Source organism: Penicillium atrosanguineum (genome assembly GCF_028827265.1).
Source record: "Penicillium atrosanguineum strain IBT 20685 chromosome Unknown utg000008l_segment0_segment0, whole genome shotgun sequence".
Classification (NCBI taxonomy): domain Eukaryota; kingdom Fungi; phylum Ascomycota; class Eurotiomycetes; order Eurotiales; family Aspergillaceae; genus Penicillium; species Penicillium atrosanguineum.
Window position 1 is genome coordinate 1,792,162 of NW_026623140.1, and position 22,609 is coordinate 1,814,770.

At 51.9% G+C, this 22,609-nt stretch overlaps 8 protein-coding genes across 8 annotated transcripts; 4 read left to right on the forward strand and 4 right to left on the reverse strand.

Moving 5' to 3' along the window:
* Window positions 1–815: 815 nt before the first annotated feature.
* N7443_010186 (DUF3433 domain-containing protein) lies at window positions 816–5,274 on the forward strand (the record flags this gene model as incomplete). Its single annotated transcript, XM_056890242.1, has 3 exons — window positions 816–3,210; window positions 3,264–4,356; window positions 4,410–5,274. The coding sequence occupies 3 exons, from the start codon at window positions 816–818 to the stop codon at window positions 5,272–5,274; spliced, it is 4,353 nt and encodes a 1,450-aa protein (XP_056736733.1).
* Window positions 5,275–6,074: 800 nt separating this feature from the next.
* N7443_010187 (glutathione S-transferase family protein) lies at window positions 6,075–7,511 on the reverse strand (the record flags this gene model as incomplete). Its single annotated transcript, XM_056890243.1, has 3 exons — window positions 6,075–7,071; window positions 7,131–7,269; window positions 7,361–7,511. The coding sequence occupies 3 exons, from the start codon at window positions 7,509–7,511 to the stop codon at window positions 6,075–6,077; spliced, it is 1,287 nt and encodes a 428-aa protein (XP_056736734.1).
* A 5,813-nt stretch (window positions 7,512–13,324) lies between these two features.
* On the reverse strand, window positions 13,325–14,112 carry N7443_010188 (uncharacterized protein; the record flags this gene model as incomplete). Its single annotated transcript, XM_056890244.1, has 2 exons — window positions 13,325–13,821; window positions 13,884–14,112. The coding sequence occupies 2 exons, from the start codon at window positions 14,110–14,112 to the stop codon at window positions 13,325–13,327; spliced, it is 726 nt and encodes a 241-aa protein (XP_056736735.1).
* A 1,106-nt stretch (window positions 14,113–15,218) lies between these two features.
* zrfB (low-affinity Zn(2+) transporter ZRT2) lies at window positions 15,219–16,280 on the forward strand (the record flags this gene model as incomplete). Its single annotated transcript, XM_056890245.1, has 1 exon — window positions 15,219–16,280. The coding sequence occupies one exon, from the start codon at window positions 15,219–15,221 to the stop codon at window positions 16,278–16,280; it is 1,062 nt and encodes a 353-aa protein (XP_056736736.1).
* Window positions 16,281–16,639: 359 nt separating this feature from the next.
* N7443_010190 (uncharacterized protein) lies at window positions 16,640–18,388 on the reverse strand (the record flags this gene model as incomplete). The annotated part of the gene is made up of 5 exons (XM_056890246.1): window positions 16,640–17,313; window positions 17,375–17,743; window positions 17,800–17,951; window positions 18,005–18,171; window positions 18,248–18,388. 5 exons carry the CDS (start codon window positions 18,386–18,388, stop codon window positions 16,640–16,642), a joined length of 1,503 nt encoding a protein of 500 aa, XP_056736737.1.
* Window positions 18,389–18,824: 436 nt separating this feature from the next.
* Window positions 18,825–19,276, forward strand: fkbp3 (peptidylprolyl isomerase family protein FPR2; the record flags this gene model as incomplete). Its single annotated transcript, XM_056890247.1, has 2 exons — window positions 18,825–19,051; window positions 19,108–19,276. 2 exons carry the CDS (start codon window positions 18,825–18,827, stop codon window positions 19,274–19,276), a joined length of 396 nt encoding a protein of 131 aa, XP_056736738.1.
* A 215-nt stretch (window positions 19,277–19,491) lies between these two features.
* Window positions 19,492–20,556, reverse strand: N7443_010192 (cytochrome b5-like heme/steroid binding domain-containing protein; the record flags this gene model as incomplete). The annotated part of the gene is made up of 1 exon (XM_056890248.1): window positions 19,492–20,556. One exon carries the CDS (start codon window positions 20,554–20,556, stop codon window positions 19,492–19,494), a length of 1,065 nt encoding a protein of 354 aa, XP_056736739.1.
* Window positions 20,557–21,117: 561 nt separating this feature from the next.
* N7443_010193 (PP2C family serine/threonine-protein phosphatase) lies at window positions 21,118–22,285 on the forward strand (the record flags this gene model as incomplete). The annotated part of the gene is made up of 4 exons (XM_056890249.1): window positions 21,118–21,183; window positions 21,236–21,694; window positions 21,748–21,850; window positions 21,906–22,285. The coding sequence occupies 4 exons, from the start codon at window positions 21,118–21,120 to the stop codon at window positions 22,283–22,285; spliced, it is 1,008 nt and encodes a 335-aa protein (XP_056736740.1).
* Window positions 22,286–22,609: the final 324 nt, after the last annotated feature.

The following is a 22,609-nucleotide window of genomic DNA, read 5'->3' on the forward strand; positions in this document are numbered from 1 at the left end:
ACCCCCTTACGAGAGTCTGGAATGAATTATTTGAAGTGAGCAATATGGAGCTACTTATAAGATGTGGCGGGGTACTTAAGGCATTGTGTGAATTACTGCAGGGCGCAAGGCTAAATCACATCCTTTGTGGCAACGGCTGTGCCTCGGGAGCACCCGTCTGCAAGCGCCTATTCAAAACACTGGATGTTTGGGTAGCTGCACAGTTGTGAAAATGCTGTTAGTGTTGCAGTAGATCGCGGTCCCGAACGGTCCATCAAATCCTGGCGCTAACTCGTGGGCACTAAGAGGTTCAGTATCCGCCTCCACAACATGACTCGTCGGCGCTTGTTCCAAAATTAAAACGATTCACCAATATCAAATCTTTTGAACATCGGAGATCAAGTGTTTCGAAGCGCAAGGTCTGAATTCTAATGTTGCTTGCTGCTCCGTTGTGCAGGTCATCGTTGGAGTCACCGGGCGGGGGCTCACGACGAGCCTGTTGATCCTGTTATTTGGGGGCCAATGTACAGGTGTACGCTAGACCCCTTCGTCGACTGTCGATCCCATGCCTAGTCTCGCTTATGAGCGACCTGCGTTTACAGGACCCCCGCCATTGGGTGATGGCTGCACATCCTTCTCTAGTGAAAGACCGGCGTATCAAGTCCGGTGGACCTGCATACGGTCCCTGAACCCTGTGGAATCTGAAGCGAGGCTCCCCGCGGAATTATAAACATGCCGGGCATTGCGCTTATTTTAGTTTCTTGTTACTACTACCTGTTCTCTATCTTAACGCTACGAGCGAAAGGACGCTGGTCGTGCCTGTTGTTTGTTTGAATATGGCCTCGAGGGACTATAATACATCGGAGGCTCGCAACGTCCTTGGCAACAAGCCTCATTTTCAGCCTTTTGTTCGACCAAGCCGCTCCACTTCCCGGACTCGAAGCGATCAGTCAGACAATACCAGTATTGCCAGCACCGCCCGGTATAATATACAACCGTCAAATGGCGTTCAAATTAGCGAAAAGTCAACCGCTGCCTGGGCGGCGAGTTGGACACCGTATACCTTTAAACATCCATTCTTGGCCGTCTTGAGCTTTGTCGCCTTATCCCTTTGCCTCGTCACATTTCTACTTTGGTGGCGGTCTTCAACAAATTATGGTCTTGGGCCTGATGATGGCTCGTCAGCTCTCCTGTTCGGCTGGAGATATACACCGACCTTGATTGCTGTGATATACGTTCAAATGGCTGCTGTACTGTTTGGGGATATCAAGCGTACAGAGCCCTACGCACGGTTGGCACGTTCAAGTGGAGCAGATGCATCTGTTAGCATTCTCGAACCACCGATAGCCTGGTGGACTGCGCTCTACGACGGTTTCGCGAAGAAGAAAAATGGCTCACGTAGCTGGGCTCTGATTTGCGTTTCTTTTCTTAACATTTTTGGATTTCTGGCAATTTCTTCTTTGTCTTCCGCCTATCTATACTCCAATGAAGTGGAGGTTCCAAAGTCGACCGACTTTCTTCAACTGGTACCAACAACCGACTCGCCTCTGCCAATCGATGCAGACCGCTCAACACACTTCCAAACAATCGCCAATCTGTTGCAGAATGTGTCGACCTCTCCATGGATTACCGATGAATATACCATTCTTCCAGTCTGGCCCTCCAACTTACAAATGGCACCTATCAATTCCCTTCCGTCAAGCTCATCTCAAACATGGGAGGCAGAGACAATGATGTTCAAAACTGACTTCAGCTGTACATCAATGACCGTGGATCGTGAAACCTTTCTCGACGTAAATTATACGAAAAATGGAGTCATGTATGGACCCACCCCTTCTGTCTCAATGATCTGGTCCACTCCGAGCGGATGCAAATACGGCCTATCCGTGGACAAGACTTTCTTCAATATGGGAGGCGGCAGCTGGTCTGATGCATCAACATTTTACTACGCCACAAGTTCTCTCTTCTATGATGCAGGAAGCCCTTTATTCACCACCAACATGACGGAAGAATGCAAAGGCAAAGAGGTCTTGATTGTAACTGATTCCTGGAAAAAGTCAGGAGCTGGTTATTCGGCGCAGCTGTGTGACACCAAGTATTACATGGCCAACGTTATAGCATCCATTGGTCTTACGGGCGATGATCCCAATATCTCTTTCAACGAGACCGAGTTTGAGGCGAACAAAGTCTCTATCCCCGACACTTTGGTAAACACAACTGAGTTCCGAAGCCTCATGTTGGATTCAGACTGGCCGACGTACATGATTTCGATCCTGTGGTCAAAAACCGCGTTGTTAGGCGGTCCTTCAATTTTACTAGGGGCCCTGTATGACTACAACATGACTGCCTTGATCGAAGATCCGAATTGGGTCACTTCAGCGGCCAAATCAAAGCAGCGCTATTTTGGAGAGGTCTTACAAGCAGCTTTAAGCAACCAGGGTGCATCCAGGAAGGCTGGATTGCAAGGAATCGTTCGAGACATTGAGAATCGAGTGATCGTACAAGCCGGTGTCGCCATTGCATTAGGAACTCTTTTTGCGCTCTCTTTCTTTCTTGTACTCGCTGTTTGGTGGCTTTCCAGATTGGGACGGAGACCATTGAACTTGAAGGAAGACCCGGCTTCTACCTTGGGTGTGGCCTGCTTGTTGACGCACAATCCTCGAACCCAGCATAGTTTCCAGGCTTTCAAGCAACCTTCGGAGAAGGAATTGCATGAGAAGTTGGATGGTGTTCAATTCTATACAAATTCTCATGGCCTATCTCGAATCAATCCTGATGAAGCGCTGAGCAGCAACTCATCTCAGTCTGAGAATGGGACGCCGAAACTACTCCGTTTACCGGCTCTTTTTGGCTTGGTTACTGCTCTTGTGGCAGTGGTTGTTGGTATCGCCGTCCTCTACCATTTTGCGGAGACGTCAGGTCTGTACCAGAAGGCCTTTGTCTACGAAGTCAACTTCTCCTGGCTTAGCAACGGTATATCATCTGTGGCCCCCTTCTCCATGATTCCTACTGTCATTGCAACGGGTATTGGCCTGTGGTGGAGTGCCATTGACGACAACTTTCGTCGTCTCCAACCTTTCATAGCCATGTCAAAGAGTCATCCACAATTTTCACGAGGCGCTAGTCTGTCATATCAGTCTTCATTCTGGATGTGGGCGTGCATGAAGGCTGCGCTCAACAAGCACTGGCTTCTTGCTCTTCTGACCTTCGGCAGTAGTCTCTCGCCTATATGTATGTTAATACGTCTACCCTAATCGCGAATTCGACCTAACCTCCGCTTTTAGTCACTATTTCCATGTCTGCTCTCTTTGATCGCGGCCCGGGGGTTGTTTCTCAGCCGATCACATTCGAACGTTCAATCGAGATTCGCGACATTCCTTTTGTTTTCCCCACTGAACAGTCTTACTACCCCAGCGCTTCGAATGACTACGCAGCAGTTATTCTCGCAGATCTCTACAAGAATCTTTCTACCCATTGGATGTATACCGCTACGATTCAATTGGCTTTGAATGGATCCCAGCCTGCATGGAGCAAAGACGGATGGAGTTTCGTGCCCACCCAAATGACAAATCTCAGCACTATCAACCTGCCCAATGACCTCGACGCTTCTGATCAAGCTGTTGACGGATCTCAAACCAATGTTTCTCTCGCGACCCCTGCGATGAGAGGTCGAATTGAATGCAGCGAATACCCTCTCGACGTTTTCATGAACATTTCCAACTGGCTTACGATTAAGGATATCAGCAACCACACTATCTGGAACACGAGCACAATTCCCAAAGATGCCAAAGGAGCGTACGTTGAAGGGGGTTATCAATTGGGCGCAGTCGCACCTTGGACGGGAACACCACATCCCAGCATGATATACCCGGTGAATACATCCGACGCGGCCCTAAGTGGAAACGGATCGTGCCCCGGCTGCACAACCGTCTTCGTTAATCCGTCCCAGATCACTTGTTGTGAAAATGGAAGCAGCAGCGAGTGGGACCCGAGTGTGGCTGTTGGGTACTGGTCACCAAATACGAATCTCGAGTCATTTTCGACACGCCAGTGGCATCGAAACTTCACTGCCAAGTGGCTGTACGGAAATGCAGTGACAGGAATCAAGAATAATAAAAACACTCTCGGTGGTGCTTACTATGACGTTGACATGCTGTTCCCCAGCATACCTTCAATATTACTGCTGGACTGCAAGCCAATTGTTGAGTCCGCCGAGGCAGACATTATTGTAAACCCGGCGAACGGCGAAATCCAATCCTTCAATATCACGTCCACACCCAAAGAGCTGACCGAAGCCTTCGCGGACAACTTCCTTCCTCACAATCAAACCCACTTCAGTCGAGAAACTGGCCAGGTCACCTACAATGTGACAGTGAGGTGAGCCAAGATATCCCAAGACACCAAACGAGACGCAACTAATCACAAGACAGCTTCGGTCGACTCTTCATGGCATCCATGTTAACTGCCGCCGATACCTTGGGCATCGGCGGTGCAGCCCACACCAGCGGCTTCCTGACCGAAGATCTATACGACAACACGTACAATATTCGCGACGAAATAAATGGCCTCAACATGGACTTCATGACCTATGCCATGTACTGTATGGTCAACAAGGACCCCACAGCTCTCCTCAACTCGACCACCTATCGAACCCTCGCCGAGAATACATTCACGACATTCTTCCAGCACTATGTCAGCAACGACGTCTCCCTCGAAACTGGTGGTTGGGGCTACCAGAAAATAAATGCCAGTTTGCCGAGCACCCTGGGTCCTGTGATCGAAATTGTCAACAATTATCTCCCTGGTACCAAGGCTGCAGCATACCAAGATGTCATGCATCCAATTTCTCATACAAATCGCACAGCCGCCGCACACGTCACGCAACGTGTAGAGCTCCTGCAAATGAATGCTGTCGCCGTCTGGCTCAGCATCGGAATCATGGGTTGGTTGATCATCACAACGGCCGTGGTAGCAGTGCTACAAAAACGATACTTCGGAAGTCTAGTTCGCAACGTGGAATGCCTAGGCGACGTGCTTGTCCTAATAGCAGGAAGTGCAAACCTCCTCCAAGTAGTCCGCGAGATCCAAGCCGGACGATTAAGACCAGACGACTACGAGCATCTACGGACACGACTGGGCTGGTTCGTTGACGAAGATGGAGGATTACGATGGGGGATCGAGATGGAAGAGAGTTTTGCCGAAGGACCAGACGTGAACTGGATATCTGAAGCACAATTCTCGAAGGAAAAGGGTGGGACGCGGACATGGACGTTTCACGGGGACCGAAACCTGTGATTAAATGTATATAAGCTACACGATCAACCAGTATAATAGTAGAGCAGAAGACAACGCGAAGAACACATCCAAGAACCAAGAAAGGCTAAAGCAGAGAAAAATTAAATTAGAATAAAAATAACCCCCAGATTTGCCCCAAGTGCGCGACATAGCAGGTCCCCGATTTGGAGCCAAGGTCTCGCCCATGTCGAAATAGTACCCTCAAGGGTTATGGTATGCGGATAGTTCGTAGCCACCGAAGCACTCTGGTCTCATGATAGCCATCAGATGACGGTCGATACCACTACACCACATGGAGATGCCCACGCAGCAGTGAACCAACAACTCAATAATATAGGGTGTCCGTTTACTTCAACTGGTGATCGCACCCGCCCCACGCCACCTTCCGGGCATCGTATGGAGTTGGGGTTTTCCGATGAACATGAAATGGATGGAATTTCTTACCTGATTTCAAGTTACGAAGAGATTAGAAGAACCTTGACGGTGTTCGGGTTGGGAGAAGGGGGAGGGGGTTGGAGTGAAGTGAAGCTATTCGCAACTTGATATCGCCATAGAATCGATACATGATTTTTGCGATTCATGGCTACGACGCTTCAGGGTCGAGCGTTCAAGTCTCACGGTCATTAATCTTTCAAGTCCATTTTGTTTTTTTTTTTGGCTTTCTTTGATTTTATCATCGATTGCAATTTCGTCTTGTCTATGGATGGGAGTAGGAAAGTGAATTTCCCTATGGTACAGTTTTGGACTCGCTTCAAAATAGAAGATACAGCTAGCAACTTTTCATCACGTGGGTCGCTTCGTTATAATCCGAGGATATCACCCGCCGACAAGTTTCCAAAGTCCGGGATACCCTCCTCCTCTTCTTCCTCGAACTCCTGCTCTTGACTTGCAACCGAGATCAAGCCTACATGGAACATGTAACCCACCAGGGCAGCGACACCACCCACCGCTGCCGCGATGGACACATACATGTCCTTCTTGCTGGAGTCAGCAAACATCGAAACAGCACCCTTTTCAACGGATGTCAAGTCTGAGTCTGCTGCGGCTTGCTTGAGACGGTTGTTCCTGCGGATCTCGCTCAAGAACGGAGTGGAATCCGCCAACTCAGCGAGGAGGGTACTGCCGACAGCAGCGATAGAGATGCGCCCAGGTGCGCGCCACGGCAGCGGAGAAGCGGGGGCGGACTGCGGCGAGTAGGCATGCGCGACCTCCACTGGTGAATCACCGAAACAGCGTCGTCGCAGACGCTCGGTGTACGCCGAGAGAAGCGGGGCCTTGGCGCGCATAGCGTCGCGCAACCAAGGGAAAGCGAGCTCGGGCACAAGTGCTAGGGAAAGAGAGCCGAGCGCGATGCAGTCCAGACTGGATGGCACGTCCTCCTCTTTCAGGGTGAGGAGGTACGCCTTCTGGCCCAGCATGGCCTCGAGGGGTTCGAAGAAATCGGCTGTCAAGGCTTCCATTCGGAACTGGTTCTTCGAGGAGCCACGGCCGAGTAACCCAGACACGGTTTCACGTGGTCGCTGGATTAGATTCTTCGGTATCTTACCCGCAGCCACGGCGGCGGAGTGGTCGCGCTGACGGTGTTCCTCGATAGCCTGCAGGTCCAGCGACGAGAGACCCAGATGGTCGGTACGGGCTTTGGCGGCGCCATGCAGCTTCGGGGGAAGAATCCATTGGTTCGGCCATTGGAGGAGATTACCGTAGGCAGGCGACGTATTGTTGTAATAGTTATGGCTGGTGACATACAGCGACAGGTCGATGAGGGACTGGCCACGAGATTCAACAAACGAGGCGAACCTATGGCGGGCGCACAAGATTAGCTGAGAACGGTTTTAGAAGCTGGGGTTTGCATGTACGCAGTATTATCGGCCCGGTCTGACTCGTCGAGCTGTCGGTCCAAATCCCACGCGCCGTCCGAGTATTGGCGGAGATAGTCGACGATATTGCGAAAGCGGCTCACCCAGGTCGAACCATTCTGGAGCGCGGGCAGCTCACCTGTGTCGCGATGAAAGTGAGCGCATTAGCCAAGCTGGTTCTCTTCGATGGGGGCTTCGGCTGATTGGATGCCTGGCATCACGTCACTTACCGGTAGGGGAGACGGAGGGATCACTGCTGGCGATTAGCTCCCAGGCGTCCTTGGGGAGGGCGATAGAGCAGTATGCGATTGCGGAAAGACATTGCGCATCGATTGAGGGCAGCGCGAAGGCCGGCCCCCACACATGCAATTGTAGGACCATGGTGGTTTGCGCGTGGACAGAGGAAGGCGGCCGCGGGCAAGTTGGGCGGACGAATCACGTGTGTTTACACAATCTATACGAGATCTGCAACGCCTCAAGTCTCTATTCCTGGATTTATTAAGTTCACTAGGGTCTAATTTTCTGTAGGGCTATCTTTCCCGAATGCATTTGATATTTAGTCGAGGCTCGTTGGCGGAGGGGACCATCTCCGTAATTGGCGTGCAGCTCTAATCCCGTTGAGTTCAGAAAGTTCCGGCTCCAGGTTTGACACATATATCCACCCGGCCTCGGAGATTAAATGCCACAATAGCTTGCTTCCCAGGTACGAGTCAAAGAGGAGACGCTTCATACTTCGACCCTAAGACCCTAGTTGAGTTCACCCGAGCGAGAGTTTGCCGACTCCTCTTTTCCCGTATTCCCACTGAGACACTGCAACTCATGATTCATGACTTTGGCCCTGTTTTGCATGTAAGACGGACAAGACCGATCTGGGAAATATACCAATCTGGGAATTACCAAGCACACCGTGCGGATTGCTGCTTGCTGATTGCATGCGTCCTTGGCGCGATAAGGACGCAATGACCGCATACACGTGGCCGCGCAAGAGCCCCGTCAGCTGTTCCTGAAGACATCCAAGGTTAGCAGGTAACAGTCAAAGCGAGTCCCCATAAACTAAACCCAGGCCCCCAAAACCAGGATCCGTGCTCGGGGCTGAAAACTGCCAAGCGGGGGGACTAGTGATCTGATTGTTCCGTACCAAGGATAATGATGACGATGCCGCCGAGAAGGGGACCAACGGCCAACTTGGAGGCAGGCACGCCTTGGCCGTTTGACCGCGCTAAATCACTAGATTCACTGGTATCACTGCCCCAGGCAACCATAGCTTCTAATTTCGGACCCCGGTTCCTCCAATAGCACCCCCATCCCAACTAGGCAGCGCCCTTATAGCTAGGCAAATCGCCCCGAGCGCTCGGACGGAGACCGAATGTCCTTCCTGGCTCTTCCTGGTTCCCAGGGAGTGGGGCTATGATTCTCTACAGTATGAGCTGACCATGCAACCGGATAGAAATGGGGAGGAATGCGTCATATCCGGCCCCGGATAGGCGCCTAAACCAAACAAATCCCGCCATGCAGCTCCATATCGCAGTTATCGGGCATTTGATAAGAGTCACGCCAGATCGGTGCCAAGATCGACGGAGACTTCTTCCGTATGATCGTTCCACTGGGACCTCCCCCAGGCCCGTGCTGCGCGGCCTACCAGTTTGACATCCTGTCAACATGTCATTGCCCCTGTACTATCTCTGTGACGCTTGAGACGGATGCACTGTAGGGGACGGGTTACTGGTGAAACGAGCATGTGGGCCCAGGGTTTCATCCTTATAGGACAGTAGATCGGTTGTAGAACCGTCTGGGGTGTTTAGGCTTGGGAGATTATGCACAACATGATAAGTGGATAAGGTAGATTGCTTTCTTGCTGGGGTATATTAAGTCTATGATACAAGCCGAGGATTTGGGTTCGGCCGAGATGCATGCTGAAACAAAAGAAATAAAAAAGAAATAAAGAACAAATGACGGAAGATATTAGAAAGAGATTGGAAGTCGGGAGCCAGTCACATCGACATGCAAGGCTATGATGGAAAGTCGGAAATGTGAAAGAAAAGAGAAAATTGCGGTTTCAGGCGTCAGCCTGTAAGTAAACGAGATCCAACCATCTGATCGCGGCTTGAATGACCGGGGCCTGCAGCAAGTTGCAGACGGCGGATGCGCGATTGGCGTAAATGTGTGCTTTCTCCGCACGTGCGTGCCCGGTGAGATCACATAGATTGGAAAACCCCGCACAAGAGTCGAAAGTTGAAACGCGGAACCCGCGAAAAGTAAAATGGTATCAATGATGAGGTGGCTATTAATGCAGAGAGAGAGAGAGAGTCGAGAGGGGCATCGTAGCGCCAGCGCGGGCCCCCATGGCAAAGGAGAAGATGCAAATTATTTCCCGTCTTCCGAGAGCTAGCTCCGGTTGCGCGCGGCTCTGGTGGAAGCCGCGGAACACCGCTCGGGAGCTAGCGTTCCTTATCATAGCAACGGAGTGCCAGAGGTCGAAGACGGGGGGGTGTGTGTGTATTAGGACGGCAGTGTAGGCCGAATCGAGGGAGCATCGTCAGAGAGCCGAAACCAGGTCGAATTCGAGGTCATTTCATATCCATGCCGAGGAGGAGCCTCCCAGGTCGTGAGCGCAGTCGCTAGACTGCGCCAGAGTCATCACGGTCATTTGGGCGAGGCATGTTTATTTCGGCAGAGGAGGGAGAGGGCCCTTGGGAGGAGGTCCCGGGCAGGGAGGGAACTGAGAGGAGCCGACGGAAGGCATGTTGTAGAAGTGGTAGGCTGTGTGGGTGGGAAGATGTGAATGCTCGAAAGCTAGAGTCAAGTGAAGCAGATTGAATAGGGCAAGTTGAGTAGAGAGGTAGAGCAGAGTAGACGGGATTCAGTATGTGTGTGAAAAAGCAAGCGAGGAGCACGAGCGTTCTTATAGCAGAAATGGATCTCCCCGAGGCCGACACCATTACAGTAGGACTAATTTACGTTAGTGCCGTGCTAATACCCCCCATCGAGCATCCCTGCCATGAACAGGAGGCTGAGGATCCACCTGATCTGACGTAGGAATTATTGCGATTGACCTAGTTCAGGATGAATAATGCAGCCCCAACCGGAAATCCAATGGAAAAACTAGGAATTTTTCTAGAAGCTCCCCACCCAATTCCCGTGTGGCGTAGTCTGTCTCTGGTGAACCACTAGTGGGTTAGGTTCCAGGGGATCCTACTGAAACGCTGGTATGTGAGACACTGGAAATCTTTTTTAACAATCAATCCTACCTTTCGTTTTCGTCTCCGGTGTCACAACGGTGTTCGCCAAATAATCTTGAAACCACGCGAGGTGACAACTGGGAATGGGCAATCTCCCGTGGGCCCACTCATGGCTCCATCGGCACGATGCGGTGAACGAAGGAACGAAGCCTGATTATTTTCTTTTTTTTTTTTCCCTCTATTTTTTTATTTATTTTTTTTAGTCTGTTTTATTCTTTTCTTTTCTTTTCTTTTCTGTTGGTGGGCTGAGCTGCGCGACCCCAGGTAATCCGCAGTTCCTAGGCAGATAGACTTAAAGAAAAGGCCTGAGCACATAATCCTACTGACTCAACTAAAAGGGGGCCTGTACGAGTAATAAAACAGAGAAAAGACCAGGGTCCGATCCATGCGTGCTGCGTCGTCGATCGACGGTGGGAAAAAGAAAATCCAAATCCAAATACACATAGGAAAAACCCTCCACAATGAATTACAATCGGGTTTTGACCGATTCGTATTACCTAGACGTCGACCAGGATATCGGGATTGGTTCTAGGCAGAGGATAAGGAATAAGCTGTTCGTGGCGCAGGGGCTCATACAACCACGGTGATTCGTTTACCTGCCTAACCCGGGTTTAAGCTGATGATATGACACGTCAACCTTGCGAACTAAAATCGATGATTTGATGATTTGATGATTTGATAATTTGACTCTGATAACGGTCCGGGGTGGTACTGTTTCAGGGGTTCCCAGAAAAGAAAAGAGGATGAAAAAAAAATAGAAATAAAAGTCAGACGAATACCCGGACCCATCACGTACCGTGGTTCGTACCCGTGGGTTTGTTCCAGCAAAATCGAATGCGGGTAATCATGCTATTTCTGATCTCGGAGTACGCGAAGGGTTCAGGGAAAAAGAGTTTCTTCCCGCTAGTTTTCCCCGGGGATAGGAGTCTGGGTTTTTTTTATTTGTTGCTTATCGGCGGGTAAGGGCCACCGAGTCCCCGATGGAGACTCAATTTTGGGACTCCATCGGAAAAAATGGAATGTGAAGAGCGAAACGGAGAACACAGCCGAGTGGCCTCCGCCCTGTACTTGGACCTGTTTGTGCTATGAGGTCAATCTTCTTCAGCTCTGCAGGGAGGGGACTGTGCATTGCCAGTCTTCATTTTGGCTGCATGTAGGACGTGCAGAAAGATGTTCATCCCCCCTGTTCCCTCCCCAGGGTTGATCACGTACATCACTGGAGTCGGTGTTTCATGTAAGCAGATCTACTGGATTGGTGTGGCGTCGATTACACCATTGCGTGCTCGGCATGAGCTCTCGTGATGTACACTACCGTACATCCTCGAAACACCGTGTAACTACGGGTACGAGCTACTGGGGACGTCACCTTCCCCAGAGGGAACGTGAATTCTTCAGTAGTGTCCGAAGTCGGGTGCGCATGACCACAGCCCTATATGGTAACCATGGACCGTCGTGGAACATCGTGGCGCAGGATTTACCAAAACACTTTAGCTCCTACCTCCCGGGTGTACCAGTCTGGCGGCTCCGGCGCTCTGGAAATCTCATGTAAACTCCATGTCTCTGTACTGTACATCTCAACAAACTCCTTAATCAACTTGTGTGGGGACCAAAACAGGCGAGGTGGCAAATAGATGTGGGAAAGAAAAAAAAACCCCAAAAACCCTCGACAGCGCTAACGGGTCGCAAACTTCAATAATGACCAAAGGGGACTAGCCAGGGACAAGCGCCATGGGGTTGTCTGCCGTTCCGCGCCGTTGGGTATCAGTGTGGAGGCCGGAAATGAGAAAGACGATTGGTGTCGGAGGTTTTCACCGCGTTCCTGAGTTCCCCTCAGCGAGTTGCCCGTTTGGTTCGGTACCTGACCGCACGTGGCGAAGGATCTGTGGGTTTCCGTGTCAATCAATGCCTCTTTGGCTTCTTTTGTCTCGCTATGGTCGCGATAGCCAGTGGACGATTGTCATTAGTATATTCGTCAGCTCCTGGTGCAAATCCTATAGCGTTCCGACTGGCTGGCTTTTTATCTCCCGGTCTTCAGTCTCCATTCTCCAGTACCCAGTTACCCGGGTCTCGGAGAGAAGGAAAGTCTCCTCCTCATCATAGGAAGAGACTAGGAGCGGGTCGTGTCATGTCTTTTGCCAAGCAGGGCTCCACCATGGACACCTATGCTGGTCTCCGTACCTTCTACGCGGTCTTCTGGAAAACCCTGAGCCGAGGTATGCATGTGGACACGAGCGGGAACTGGAATTGAATAATTGACCATGATCTAGTTATGTTTTTGGGGCGGATTACTTTTGAGTCATCACTGCCTAAGGCTACCTGCGGCTGTGTTGCATTCCCCGCTTGTACCGATGCGTAATTCCATCATGAACTGGACCGAGACATTACAAAGCTAGAGACTGAAGTCACCGGGTCTCATGACGGGTGTATCATTTTGGATCAGCCACCGCAACTCAATACTTGGGTCTGAGTCCGGCAAGTCTAATTTTGACCATTCTGGAAAGCCGAGAGCTAGCGGTATTCTTGACCGGGCCGCTGAGGAAGATCAGTGGCCGCCACCTGCGTAACATGTCTAGGCATCAAGCATCATGCCATTGCCCCGAAAAGATGACTGCATCCCCATGCACACTGCAGCGGTCCGTTCGTTGAGCAGGGGGATGGCCAGGGCAGGGGCTTGGGCCCTGTCACGCGAAGGCCGCGTGACAGGGAGACACTCCCGCACGGCAGGCACTCCCGTGCTGCCGAAGATCCATGAGATTTGTCATTCAGCAGGGGGAGTCAACAGGGGCAGAGATAGGAATATGCTACTCTGCAATTTGGACATCCTGAGTGGCTTGTAACCGATTGCGCCACCACGGGTGTCTACAGTATAGCTCGAATAATTAAGGCTTGGCTGAGGAACTACCAGCCGCCTTGGGGGGGGGGGGTAGATGTGCCTGGAGTCAATGTTGTGGCCGCTCAATCCTCGTCAGCAGCTGTCTGGGCCTGGGTTGAGATCCATTGCTCCATGAGTGGCTGCTTGGGCTCGGTCGCAGCACTTGGCCGGGCTCTATCCCCTTTACGGGTGATGAGTAGACACAACACCCAACCACAGATATTGAAGCTTTCATAATGCGTAAGGAACCCGAGCTTTTTCTCGTCCTTAGTTTCAGCTTCCGGGGAGTTCGCCTGTACTCTTCTCCTTTTCCTTCGCGGAGATGGATCCCTTTCTTTTGGCTGGTCTTCGGCCTGGGGGATATTGCGTAGGTCGAACTCGGGCTCCTCGTCACTGTCGGGGATGATCTCCACATCGATGGGCTTGGATGAGTCGGTCGCCGACTCTGACAGTCCCTTTCCAGGCTTGGTTCCCGTCGACGCGTCTCCCTTCTTACCGGGCTGTTCGAATGTCTTCTGTCGCGTCAAAAGTGAATGGCGAGTACGGGATTCGCGCAGGAAGATGGCCACCTCGAATTCATCTGCGGGAGCAATGATGCATTAGCAATAAGCTTTCATCTCCTCGATATGAGCAAGGTCTTACCCTCAGCGATTACATCCTTGACGGGTTTGCTCTTCTTGCGCGCCCATAGTCGCTCATTCTCCTCGCGCAGCTTGGGCAAGACCAGTGGGCGGATCGCCTCAAAGACCCGAGGAAGCACGGGATCGCGGGAGTCGAGGAGCCATCGGTTATCGGAAGGACTGTCCAAGTAGATACGACACTCGATAACAGAATGTTTGCTGATGCGTAGATAGCGACGAATGGGAGCCATGATTATTGTAGCGGGATGAAGTCGGATGTGAGAATGTGAGAATGTGAGCTCTGCCAAGCTTCAGAGCCGCAGATCATCTGATTGGTGAAGACAACGCCATCAACATCCCTGCGGAGAATCCTCATCTTAGACTTGACAACCTTCCTTCTTCTCTCAATGTCCTGGTATCATGCTTTACCAAATGTGATTTGGGCTCCATCCTACACCACATACATCAAAGATCCGATCAAACCCGCCTAGTATGTCCCACGTGACTGCCTCCAACCGCCGGCGCCGGAAAAGGACTGGCCGTCCCCAAGGTCCCCACGGCGGACAAGTACCCGGTACTTTCGCCCGCACCAGTCTACCAGCGAACATGAAGTACCAGATACTTTTTTTACTTGACGTCTTCGAGGCCAACAAGGTCCCCGTGGATCCCACCTGGGCCCGCCGACGGGTATGATTCCTGCAGATTCTGTTTTCTGAGATCTCGAAGCATTCGCGGAATCTATGATTTATATGCTGTTGTCAGAATTGTTGCTCTCTTCAGAACTAGTCGGCCAATCTTTACTTGCTGGCGCGCAAGGTCCTCACGCCGGTCACTAAGAAGGACCCGCAATCGGAACGCCGCAAATCAATCTCCCAACCCCCGCTCGGCTTGAACACAATTTTTTGGGGGGGGAATACCAGAATACCAGAAACCAGACGTACCTCGCCCAAAAGAGTCGGGAATCAAGACTGTTCGTGGCGGTAGTGTTTGAGTCGTGTGTGCCATCTGCTTGAGGGTCCATTGCGTGACAGGATAACCCAGTACAATCTCGCTCCAGCCATTGGACCGTGGTGCCTCACATCGAGGACCTTGGGGGTTAGGACGCTGCAGCACAGCACCCACACAAAACTAGGTCGAGCCTGGGAACCCCTCCACGTCGACCTGCCAAACGACCTCTTCGCCCTCTTGTCTCCCAAGGTGCTCACGTTTCCTTGCCTCCGAGTTGATCGTTCAGAGCCAATTCTGGATCTATCTAATCTCGTTGACCCTGCCACGATCTCCACGTGCATTTGATCGCCATTGTACGCCTATTGGTCCGTTGTCGCCCCGTTGACGTTTTGACAAGACCGTTCACACAATGGGAATGGATCCTTTGAACACGCTCATCGGGCGTACCGATGCCTGTTCGACAGGAAACTCCTTTGATGGCCGTATCGGCCTACGCATCTCATCTATCTTTGTCATCCTGGTCGGGTCATCCTTTGGCGCACTTTTTCCCGTCTTTGCACGACGCTTCAGTGGCCGCGGAGGTGTCCCCGGATGGTCATTCTTTATCGCCAAGTACTTCGGCTCGGGTGTCATCGTTGCAACTGCCTTCATTCATCTTCTGGCTCCGGCCGAAGAAGCATTGACCAACCCATGTCTGACCGGCCCCATCACCGAATACAGCTGGGTCGAGGGCATCGTTCTCATGACGATTATCGCTCTCTTCTTCGTCGAGTTGATGGTCATGCGGTTCTCGCGGTTTGGTGCAGGTCATGTGCATGATGAAGAGGGTCACTCTCACACACAGCTGGAGAACGCTGAGCCCGAGGTTGCCGAGGTCACACAAACCAAGAGTTATATCCCCGGAGAAGACCACCTGGGTCACTCGCGGGAGCACCACGACGCCGACGACTCGGAGAATGACAAGGCAGCCATTGAAGACTATGCGGCGCAATTGACATCCATCTTCATCCTCGAGTTCGGAATCATCTTCCACTCGGTCTTCATCGGTCTCACGCTTGCTGTCTCCGGCGCTGAGTTCACCACGTTGTACATTGTTCTCGTCTTCCACCAAACCTTCGAAGGTCTCGGTTTGGGTTCCCGCCTGGCACTTGTCCCTTGGCCCAAATCTAAACGCCACACGCCATACTTCCTCGGGCTGGCCTTTGGCATCTCGACCCCCATCGCCATTGCCATTGGTCTGGGAGTCCGCGAGAGCTACCCGCCCGATTCACGAACAACTCTGATCGTCAACGGCGTGTTTGACTCCATCTCCGCCGGCATCCTGATCTATACCGCCCTGGTGGAGCTGATGGCGCACGAGTTCATGTTCAGCCAGTCGATGCGCAAGGCTCCTATTCGGGAAGTGCTGGCCGCCTTCATCCTTCTGTGCCTCGGAGCTGCCCTCATGGCTCTGCTGGGTAAATGGGCATAGATGGACTCCTGATTTATTTTCATGTCACTTCATTTTCGTGCTTCAAAAAGTTTGGGAGGATAGTCTTTGTCATTTCTGGATCATGTGATACCCACAGGGCAACCTGGCTGCCGTCGACCGGCACACATATGGCGTTAATCTTTCTTTATCATGATGCTTCAAGGTAGATCAATAACGTCGACCTGTTTTACCCTACCATCGTACGCCATGTAGAGAGTTATGCAAAGCGTAAAAGAGACATTCATTAGACTGAATATCCCAAAAGATGTCCATAATACATCCGAGATCAAACTAAATTAGAGATTAGTCGTGCTTCAAACCCTTCACATCTCATCCCCAGCCATCCACAATCGACTCCCCTAGTCTTTAGTTCCATTAGCAGCGATAACCGGCGGCACAACCCCATCATCCGCATCAGCTTTCAAATCATCCTCCCCCATCACGCCATCCCACCCATTAGCAACAAGATAAGTCCTAAACCGCTCATCCCTCAGCCGTAGATCGTCCCCACTCAGATCGGGCACAAAGAACCACGTAACCAGAATGCCCACGACTCCACAGATGGCAGCAATGATAAAGGTCCACTGGTTCCCCAAGTTCACTTTAATAGGCGTAAAAGCCTCGGTCCCAATCGCCGCACCCGCCTTCCCAATCGCCGCCGAAAGACCATAACAGGTGCCCCGGACACCAGTGGCGTATGATTCGGAGGAAAGCAGGCCGAGCATGTTGCCGGGGCCGAAGTTGCCCGAACTCTGCATTAGGCCATAGAAGATGACGAAGAGGGGAACTATCTTGGTGATGTGGCTGTAGGCGCAGCCGATTATTAGCCCGAAGACGAGGTAGCCGCTGAAGCCGATCATCATTACGTTTTTGCGGCCGACGCGGTCACACAGGATGGCACCGAGAAATACACCGGGGAGGGCAATTGCGCCGAGTAGAAGTTGCCATTCGGCTGTTTGGCGAATCGTACCCTTGTGGACGACGGAGGAGATGATTGTTGCTGAAAAGACGCCGTTGGGAAAGGTGACGAAGTCTCAGTATAGTTAACGAGAGGAAGTCATATAAAGTGTTTTTTTTTTTTGGATGGAACATACCATAAAGGAACCATGCGCCACATGTACCGATTAATGGTTTCCAGTAGTATCTCAGAACCAGCTTGTATGGGACATGTTTCTTGATTGCGCCGCGACGGTAGAGTACGGAATTGAGCATGCGAATTCGGAAGTAGAACACGGACAGTGGCCAGATACATCCGATGCCGAAGCAGACGCGCCATACTGTGCTGTAGTGTGATTGGTTACAGGCCATCAGGACGATCAGGAAGATTGATACCGCGAATGGGCCTCCGAAGGAGAGTGGGAAGTTGGTCACCATGATGAAGGCTGGACCACGGTGCTTTGGGATCAAGTCATTGGCAGCTTCAGAGGCAGATGTTGAGGATGCGGGATACTCCCCACCGGTGCCTGTAACTCCGAATGTTAATATCGACTTCAGGATGCAGTGTCTTGCAAGAACATACCGAACCCCACGATGCCTCGTGCTACGGTCATCATCCAGAACATGCCGTTAATGGTCACTCCATGGGAGGCAGTTGCGAGGATGCCACCGACGACGATCATGACAGTTGTGAAGACAATAGCCATCTTTCGGCCCAGATAGTCGCAGGTCAGACTGTTTACAAATTAGATACAGCACAATAATAATCCAGGTCCGTTCAGTCTTACCCGACAACAATCTGGCCGATGATTTCGCCAATCAGCAGCGCATTGGACACACGCGTACTGACAGAGGAGGTGTATTGCTTGGGATACTCGGCCTTGAGAAGCACATTGTTCATGGTCATCAGGTTATTTTGATATCCATCGCTGATCAGAGCAAAGCCACTGGCGAACTAAACAAAGTGGTCCATTAGCAACGTCTCCAGCTCACAAGCGGTATCTGTATTGAAGCGGGGAAGGCAAACTCACAATGGTGAACAGATCAGACAAGCTCTGGCGCTTCCTGGAAACTTCGTGCAGAGTATCGCTAACGATGCTTTTGCGCTGAATGTCTGTGGAAGACACGGCATCAGTCTTGGTAACCATGTTCACATGGTCGTCTGTCGCCATGTTGTCGGGGACAATCCTTGGACGAAGAGGGAGGTGGCAGTTGTCGGAGGGAAAAACGATGCTCTTTTGTCAAGTGAGAGTATTCGCGGGGGTAAATGGATACCCCTGCTGGAACCTCGGGACGTGGCCTACAGTTTAGAGAACGAATATGACTGACGTCTTCTGTAGATGGGATTTTTCAAAGCGTCATCTTGCAAAGTGAGATTCAGACGATGTCAACCAAACCCAACTAGCCCATGGTAACAGCAGAGGCCTTGTAGTCGCCCCAATTTCTGCACTTTGGGGGTTCTGTAATTCTGTATACATTTCTACGTTGCTACGTTGCTACGTCTCACCCGTGGCAGACCCACCAGCACGAGCATGAAAAGTGGGTCACCACCTTCACTCCGCAGTTCGAGTCCACGTTGCTTCTCCTCTTCACAATTACCCATCCACAATGCGTCTCACCACCATCTTCCTCTCGCTCGCCTCCCTCGCCTGTGCCGCCGAGCTCGGCATCGAGGTCACCCACGAGGTCGAGTGTACCCGCAAAACCAAGAACGGCGATGGTGTCCAGATGCACTACCGTGGCACCCTACAAGACTCCGGCAAGGAGTTCGACTCCAGCTTCAAGCGCAACGTTCCTCTGAGCTTCAAGCTCGGAACCGGCCGTGTCATCAAGGGGTGAGTTTTGGTTTCTTCTTTGGCCTTGGGTTGGACCTGACTAATGCTGTGAATAGCTGGGACCAGGGTCTTCTGGACATGTGCATTGGCGAGAAGCGCACTCTCACCATTCCCCCCGAGTACGGCTACGGTGACCGCGGCGTTGGCCCCATCCCCGGCGGCGCTACTTTGATCTTCGAGACCGAGTTAATTGGCATTGAGGGCGTTGACAAGGATGAGCTGTAAAGCAGCCCGTGCATGAATGATATGGCAATGACGTCGAGTATGACTTTCGGCATTTGGTATCTAGTCTATGAATATCTTGGAATATACCCGGAAACGAGAACGAGTCTCGATCTTGACACTGTGATTGGTCTCTATGAATATGTAATTGGGTATCTCTTCTAGTGTATCAGTAAGATGTACAAGGCCTGCAGCCACAACGTATGCACACAACTCTCTTAATCCATCGCATCTAGCGCGTTCTCGGACTGGGTATCGTTCTCAGATACCAGGATTCCAATAAGACACTCGCTGAGAATCCCGTCCCAATTGACCCACGGGTGAATCTCCTGGAACAGTTGCGCCGAGTCCTTGCCCGCACCACGCAACAACTCCCCCTTTCCGCCAGGGTGGTACGGGACGTAGGGCTGGATATTATATACTTTGCCCTGGTAGGACGTCCACGCATCGCGGCCCTTGCGCCCATTCTGTATCTTCAACATGGACGGCGTCACGCGCAGCAGGCCAGGCGGTACACCGACGCCTCGGAGCTGGCTTTTCGGGTTCGCGGCCAGAGCAGCCCAGTCGAGGGGCGAGTATCCCGGATCAAGGACGACTTTGCGAGTGTTCTTCTTCAGACTAGGCTTCAGCGTGCTGTTGCTGAGACCTCCGCCCCCGCCACTTGGTGGGACGCGGAGTCCCGCTGCGGCGGAGGGAGGGGGCATAAGCGAGCTTGCATTTGAGCGCAGAGGCTGAAGACCGGGCGGTGCTCTGTTCGGCTGTGGTGTTGCTCGGAGACGAGGCACTGAGGGTGGTGGCATCAGGGAGGAGGTATTTGCGGGTGCGGAGAGAGTGGGTGGTTTTTGTGCCTGTGGGAGCGTGCGGGGTGTAAGGAACTGCGGCTGGGACTTGGTCTGCGAAAATTGATCATTGTGATCTGTCGGTTGCGGTTTGGTTGATCCATTCATATTTTGCAGAGCAGGTGGCTTCGTTGCGGCACTCCGAGTGTCGCTCGTGTCGGACTCCAGGTTCAGCGCAGGAACTGCAAGGACCGGGAGTGGTGCGCTCGATGCCGAAGCTTTCGGCGTGGTCGGAGAACTTTCTTCTTCTATTTCTATCGGTGGAGGAGTCGAGAAGCCTTCGTCATGTCTTGCTGGCAGAGGCTCAGAGGTAGGAGTAGGCCGTGCCTCGGGTCCGGGATCTGGAGTGGCGGAGGGATGTTCGGTAGTCCAGCTGCGTGGAGGATGGCGATAGAGAAAATAGCCCGCAGTCGCGACAAGAGTCACGACGCCTGCCCAGCCCATTTCAGACTGAGTGATAGCCCTAGAGGTGCAGAGGTAGAAAGTTCCGGGGTCTTGTGCCTGGATGACTATTATTAATTGCTGCAGAATGGCTCGGCGAGATCCTTGGCCCGTGCGCTCCTAGGATCGAGAGATCTATAAACTTACAACATTTGAATATAAGCCCATTCTAGAAATACTACTGGCAACCCGTTGAACCACGAAAAGGGATAGCAAGATCAGAGTCAAAATTCTACAACCAGATGAAGTAGTCTGTAGGCATTGTGAAATGCATCGATTCAATCGAAGGAGAGATCGAATTCGCTCTAGTAATTCTAGAATATCGTCACAAATCTTGATCAAATTTGCGCATTGTTGCTCGGTTCGGCGAGATATTGGATACGATCAGTTTAGCTCGATTTGCCCCCGGAGAAAGTAACAGAACACCGTAGCTGTATGATGTCAGTACATCATCACTATCAGACGGCGACGGAACTTGGAAAAATGATGCCAGCGCAGTGTCAACCTAGTTGTTGAATTGTTCAAGAATAGAGCTTGTTCATCGACGGAGCTGTGAGGGATCAAATGCACCGGGATACACTCATGTCTACGTCCGACGCTGTCTTGCTCTTTGACGCCGGAGCAGGTCAAGTAAGGTCCCAGATTCGGTCAGGAGAGCCCATGCTGATCATGGTCAGCGCAGGCCCAGGGAAGTAGAAGGTTCCAAGAGGACCGCTATGTGTTGATTCGACCCGGTCGATTTCCAGCAGACACGGAGGATACGCTTGCATATTTTTCAATATACGATGGACAGTTTGTGGCAAGACTTCAACCTCTGATCCTAGCACCATCTGACTTGCAGTGTAGTGGCTCCGGTCTGGTTTCCGAGCATGCGACGCAAAACCTGCATAATCTGTTGGCTCAACGACCCGAGCTCAAAAAAGGAGAATACGCGCAAGCCATCAAGGGCGCTCTGGCGGACGAGGACGCCCTCCTGTTGGAGAGCTTCAAATACGAATATGCAAAGCCCGCGATATCCGGATCAACAGTGGCCCTGTGCTTGATCAATCTCACGCAGGGAGAGCTGGTTTGTTCCAACCTGGGGGACTCGCATGTCATTTTAGCGGAGCGTGATCCTAAAACGGAGATGCCGTATCACATCGTGAGCAATGCCTCGCCGTTGGGCGGTATCAGGTGGTTGACCCAAAATCCCAGCGCCGGCTCACTCAGGCACATAAACCCGACACCCCCGACGAACAGGCGCGCATCAAAGAGGCCGGGGGAACGGTCGAAGTGCGGAGCGGGGTCCCTCGGTTAGGTGAGTCCAGACCGTCCCATTGGTCGGAGGATACAATTTAATAGCAAGGACGTAGGATCCCTGAATATGTCCCGCGCGTTGGGTGATTTGCAGTACAAAAAACCGGTGAACACCGTCCAGGAAGAGGACTGGATCCCCGGGGCCCGACGCGCCTCGTCGTCATCCATGCCCATCCGCGGAGACTTCCTATCCAATGACCCGTATACGTCGAGACGCACATTGCGGGCAGGTCGGCGCTACTTACTGGTGATCGTATCGGATGGAGTCAGCGACCGCACCGACGACGCGGGCCTGATCCAGCACGTGATGGAATTGTCAATGCGGGGGATGCGAGCAAGTGAGATTGCGCAAAAAGTGGCCAGCGATGCGGCCCGTCATCCACGTAGCGACAATGCATCATGTATTGTGATCATGGTAGATGGACAACGATCGTAAGATGCCAGGTGGGAGGTTGGAGTGTCGGGTGGGGGTTGGAGTTGGGGTTGGGGTTTATGTTCATGAGTAGATCAGAAGTTGTTCATATCCCCGAAATAGATAAGAGTCCGAGATCCACGATGTTATGCATGCCGGCAAGTGTCCACTCATGGTCGCCGACCGGTTCCATTCTTACCTAGAACGGAAGGTGGTTTGTGCTGTTCGGGTCCATAATTTGGAGCAGGAATTTTCTGGTAGGAGGCCGATGCTCGCCACAAAACCTTTTAACAACCTGCCTGGAAAGGTATCTCTCGCGGTGGCGTCATATCTCGTACTTGTCACTGG